At 43.1% G+C, this 6000-nt stretch overlaps 1 protein-coding gene across 1 annotated transcript in view; it reads left to right on the top strand.

Annotated features, from left to right (window-relative positions):
* Positions 1-185: 185 nt before the first annotated feature.
* The window catches only part of HTR7 (5-hydroxytryptamine receptor 7), an 80466-nt gene continuing 74651 nt past the window's right edge, over positions 186-6000 (top strand). The window contains exon 1 of the mRNA XM_004369919.1: positions 186-757. Within this exon, the coding sequence (XP_004369976.1) occupies positions 210-757 (548 nt within the window). The 5' untranslated portion in view covers positions 186-209. The remainder of the gene's footprint in view (positions 758-6000) is intronic.

Genomic DNA, 6000 nt, shown 5'->3' with positions numbered 1-6000 from the left:
GGCCGCGCTCCCGTGGTGTCCGCAGGGGCTGGGGGCGCGGGACGTGCGGGGCCCCGAGGCCGAGCGAGGGCGCCCCCCACCGACGAGCGCGCGCCCCCTGGCTTGGCCGCGCAGAGCAAAACAGACGAGGTGAAGCCCCCGGGACGACAGCCGCAGCGCGCGTAGCAGGGACGCTGGCTCCATGGGCAGCAGCTCATAACGGTGCGAAAATGGAAGTTAACACCAGCGGTCCTCCGGACCTCTACGGGCACTTTCAGTCCTTACTCCTGCCGGAGGTGACACAAGGGCTGCCCGAAATGATCCCCGACGGTGGCACCGACCCGTCCTCGAGGGCCTGGTCACCGCACCTGATGCACGGGTCCTCCGAAGTAACGTCCACCTCGGCTCCCACCTCCTGGGACGCCCTCGCGGATAATGCCTCAGGCTGCGGGGAGCAGATCAACTACGGCAGAGCCGAGAAAGTTGTGATCGGCTCCATCCTGACGCTGATCACCCTGCTGACGATCGCAGGCAACTGCCTGGTGGTAATCTCGGTATGCTTCGTCAAGAAGCTCCGCCAGCCCTCCAACTACCTGATCGTGTCCCTGGCTCTGGCCGACCTCTCGGTGGCCGTGGCCGTCATGCCGTTCGTTAGTGTAACCGACCTCATAGGGGGAAAGTGGATCTTTGGCCACTTCTTCTGCAATGTCTTCATCGCCATGGACGTCATGTGCTGCACCGCCTCGATCATGACTTTGTGCGTGATCAGCATCGACAGGTAAGGGCCACGCCGGGCCGCCCCGTCCCGAGGTCGGGCTGGCGATGTGCGGGCTTTTCAGCCCGGCGCGCTCGCCTTGCCTGTGAGTAGTATCAAGCCAGACTTCACCGGCGGGAAGGGCTGCGCTTAAAACATCAACCCCCACACACCAACCCTACCCCAACCAACTTCAGTTACAGCGTTGCCTATATATACCTTTAAAAGGAAAGCCCGAAATGTTCTGATTTACTGTAGTGAGGATTTTAAGACCAAAGTTAGAATGTTCTAGCGTTAGCAGTTCCAGCAGGGGGTCCCTTGGCTTAGTTTTGGAAGGAAGGGATTTGATACTCTCTCAGCTTGACAAACCCTTACTGCGAGCCTGAAAGAGTAGTTTTTTAAAAAAAATCAGACGGGCAAAGCCACCTCGCTTTCCCAGTTGTAGGAGCTACTCCCTGGGCCAATGAAAGGAGCTAAGGATGGAGCGGGAATTGGGGGCCTGCTTGTCTTAAACGTTTAACCCTTATCATTGCTAATTCGTAATCACATTCTTTTGAAAGTTTGGTTTTAGTGTTTGGCAACGCCGTCTTTATCCTGCAATAGAACCTTACTCGCCATCTGAATAGGTTGTTCTAGCCTTTCATCATATTTTTCGGGAATCTTCTCTTGAGAACTCCCCCACTGGAGTAATTGAAACAGAGGCTGGCCATTTGTCAGGGATGCTGGGGAAAAAAAATTCCTGCCTTGGGTGTCATATTGGAGGAGGAGGACCCCCCCACTCCCACCCCCCGCGTTTCTTCAGACGCTAAGATTTCAGGAATCTGAAATGGAGCTAGTCTTTGGCCCTAGAAATACTGTGCAATTGACCACTTGCAGTATGGTCCCGATGCTCTTTTGGCCACAAAATGACTCTCTGCTTCCCTTATAAATGAAATATTAAGCCTAATGGTCACACTCTGAATTCTACTGGTGTTTTAAAAACCTCTTTTCTCAGAGGACTGGTATCCTGTTGTGTTTACTGGTACAAAGAAGTGGTTACTTATTTCCTCAACGGACCTAAAGACCCTTTAAATGTGTAGACCTGTCAGCATAGGAGAAATAATTGATGCCTCCACACTTAAAATGATAGTGCCTCAAAGGATGGTTTAGCACGAAACTGAGATTTTTCTCCTTTTCCTCCTTGTAAACACAGCTCTTTGTGGTTTGTTGATATCTAACATGTTCTTTCATTTTACTGCTTGACCAGGGTTTATAATTACTAATTAAAGGGAATGATAGAAAAGGGGATATTTTCCAGAAAAAAAACACATTGTAGCTACGTTTAGTTAAAGGTCTGGATTATTTTTTTAAAAATCGATCCTACCATTTTATATATTAGAGGTGGGGCTTCTGATGGTAAACAGGGAATTATTTTAAGATCAGAGCGTGAACTGCGTATGTGTGAATATTAGCTCCAAACTTGGCAACTGAAGTTCTGAATTACTGTAGTTAAGAATGACAAAAACATATGCATTTACAGTCTGGCTATGGCAACAGGAATTAGGAGAGTTCCCTCAATATACACATGAATTAGAAGCTCAGAAGTCTGACTGCTCAGCCAACCAATTCAATGATTCTTGTGTCAGTGGGGTCCTTGTAAGTGGAATTTGGTATAATAAAACAAGTAACAATTTATGCTGCAAGTTATGCATTTAAATCTTGTTTTTTCATTACACAACCGATAAATTATAAATACACAGCACTTTTGTGCTAATTTGTCTCTTAAGCAGCCAGTGCTTCTGTTCTTCTGGGCCTATTAAGGTTTGGCAAGGACCACCGTGTGCTTCCTCTATGTGAGTTAAAGGCATTCTTCACTCAGTGTTCACGTGAGACTTAGCACCAGCGGGAACATCTCAAATGCAGAGAAGTTAACCCTTCTTGGCAAGAGCTTCATCAACTATAGTCTTACGATTGTCACAAATTGTGGTAATACAGGGGATATGTGTATCTTTTTGTTTCCTATGAGAATTTCCCCATTGGTGAATTCTATTCAAAAATGATTTTCGAAGATCAGCATATTATTTTTTCAGATAAAATGAATTGATAAGAAGACACAGATTGCTTTTGTTCCATGAAGACACTGAACTAAACGTAAGAAAATTTAACGTGTATTTGATATCTTAGGTGAATTATTTCTGAAAAGAATGTTTGCTTCAGTTCCATTGCAGATTATGACCATCAATATAAAAATGTGCTAATAAAATATTTTTTAAAACATTTAAGCTTCATTCTTTCATTTATTCCTTCTCGCGTGCTCTGTACAGCATAATCAAAGATGAATAACAATATTCCTGCTTTTGAGTTCATGCAGATATCTGATGGGCATTTAACCTGTTCAAGATGGAACCTTTGATTTTTTTTTAACCACTCCCACCATACTGAGCTGCTTTTCCAGCCTTTTCGAAATGCTGCGTCATACCATGTAAAACCTTCTTCACTGTCTCCAAAGCTCCCACCCCCACCTCTTGCAGATAATGACTCATACTCATTGAAAAAACAGCAGCCATTTGATGGGAGCTCTCATATCTCTCCACCACCAAACAATCTTTCCTGCATCTGTACACCCCCCCCTTTTGTTTATTTTCTTTTTCTGCTTCCAGTTAAAAAACAGGAAGACATTTTATTCCAGGCCAAACCACTTGTACCTCATATCCTATACCCTCTCATGTCTCAAGGACTTTGTTCCTTCATTCATCTCTCATTGTTTGTCTGTCTTCAGCTTTTCCCTTTCTACTGCATCAAGTTTAACAGCATACAAATAAGCCCTTGATCTTCTATCTTTAAAAATCCCTTCTTTGGCCCCTCTTCTCCCTTCAGCTGCTGCTCCAAGAACAGGTAAGCTGCTCAAAGAACTGTTTCCACACCCTGTCTTTACTTCCTTACCCCTCAGAGAGGTGATTTAGCACTCATCTGTCACCAGGTCACTAACTGGTCTTCTTGGTTCCACTTCTGTCTACCTCCCATTCATTCCCTATGAAGAAGCTAGAATGATCTATTAAATTTTTTTTTAAGTGATGAAATTTACATACAGTGAAATGCACAAATCTTAACTCTACAATTTGATGAGTTTTGACAAATGTGTATACCTGTATAACCAACACTCCAATCAAGTTACAGAGTATTTTTGTCATTCCAGAAAGTTCCCTTGTGCTCTTTTTGGAATGATTCTTTAAAAATAGGAATCAAATTACCCTTTATATACAGTATTAAAATAGGGAAACAGTTCTATATATTGTCTGTCTCTCTAGCTGCTATTGAGCCAATTCCAACTCGTGGTGACCCCATGTGTGTCAGAGTGGAACTGTGCTCATAGAGTTTTCAGTGGCTGATTTTTTGGAAGTAGATCACCAGACCTTTCTTCTGAGGCACCTCTGAGTGGACTCAAACCTCCAGCCTTTCAGTTAGCAGCTGAGCAGGTAAACCATTTGCACCACCCAGGAATTTCCACATATTGTTTAAACCAAAAAAAACCAACCCACTGCCACTGAGTTGATTCTTCCTCATAGCGACCCTATAGGACAGAATAGAACTGCCCCATAGGGTTTCCAAGGCTGTAAATCTATGAAAGCAGACTACCACATCTTTCTCCCGTGGAACAGCTAGTGGGTTCAAACCACCGACCTTTCGGTTAGCAGCCTAGTGCTTAACCACTGTGCCACCAGGGCTGCTTTCCGTATGTATTGTTTAGGGAAATTTATATAAGGAATAAGGAGCCCTGGTGATGCAGTGATTAAATCCTCAGCTGCTAACTGAAAGGTCATCAGTTGGAACCCACCAGTGGCTCTGTGGGAGAAAAGACCTGTCGATCTGCTCCCTTAAAAATTATAGCCTAGGAAGCCCTGTGGGGCAAGTCTACTTTGTTTTAGAGTTGTTACGACTTGGAATGGACTCAGTGGCACACACAGCATCAACAAGTAAGGAATTGTTTAAACTGTTAAGCTTTCAACTACTAACTGCAGAGGTTGGTGGTTTGAACTCACTCAGAGGTGCCTCAGAAGAAAGGCTTGGTAATCTGCTTCTGAAGGGTCACAGCCTTGAAAACCCTATGGAGCAGTTCTGCTCTGTACACGTGGGGTCACCATGAGTCAGAATCGACTCAGTAGCAACTGGTTTGGTCTTGGTTTTTATGTAAGGAATGAAAATACAGTGCAGAAGAATGGTGAACACCAAATTCAAAAGAGTGGTTATCCCTGGTGGGGAGAAGGGGGGTGTAATCGGGGAGTGGTACACAAATCAACTATATTGGTAAGGTTTTATTTCTTGGTCTTGGTGATGGGTACAGTCTTGTTTTTCTTTGTGTAACTTTTTTATGTCTGAAATGTATTTTTAACTTTTCAATGAAATACAATTTATAAATAGAGAAGTACACAATCCTAAGTGTGAAGCCTGATGAATTTTCACATAATGAACACATCCATGTAATCAACAGCCAGATCAAGAAATAGACTGTTACCAACGTTTCAGAGTTCCCCTAGTTTTACTCAGTCTAGAACTTTATATAAATGGGATTGTGTAGTACGTACTCTTTTGAATCTGGCTTCTCTTGCTCAATGTAATGTCTGTGAGATTTCATCCATAATTTTTAGCCTATCAGCAGTTCATTCATTTTTATTGTTGAGTAGGAGTCCCTGGGTGGTGCAAATAATTAAGCACTTGACTACTGATTGAAAGTCTGGCAGTTCAAACCCACCCAGAGGCACCTTGGAAGAAAGGCCTGGTGATCTGCTTCCAAAAGGTCACAGCCTTGAAAACCTGTGAAGCAGATCAATTCTGCACACATGCGGTCACCATGAGTCAGAATTGACTCAATGGCAACTGATTTTTTCTATTCCAGTGTATAAATATACCATAATATGTTTATCCATTTTCCTGTAGAGGGACATTTGCATTATTTCCAGTTTCTAGCTGTTAGTACTGCTATGAACATTTGTGTACAAGTCATTTTGTGGACAAATTTTCAGTTCTTTTGGGTAAGTACATTACTGGGTTAATAGGGTACCTTAGAGGATTTTAATTCCATCCACCCTGTCACAACTTTTGTGTTGTTATCATGCGTTTTAAATAATATTTTTAAAACCCATTAGATATCATTTTTGTTGTTGTTTTAAATAATTGGTATTCTTTTTTTTATATTTTATTTATTTTTGGTGGCAATATACAAACCAAACATACATCCATTCACAATGTCTACAAGAACAGCTCAGTAGCATTGGCTACATAATTCATAC

This window comes from Trichechus manatus, unplaced genomic scaffold, assembly GCF_000243295.1.
Source record: "Trichechus manatus latirostris isolate Lorelei unplaced genomic scaffold, TriManLat1.0 scaffold00007, whole genome shotgun sequence".
Lineage (NCBI taxonomy): Eukaryota > Metazoa > Chordata > Mammalia > Sirenia > Trichechidae > Trichechus > Trichechus manatus.
This window is presented reverse-complemented; position numbering and strand designations above follow the sequence as displayed.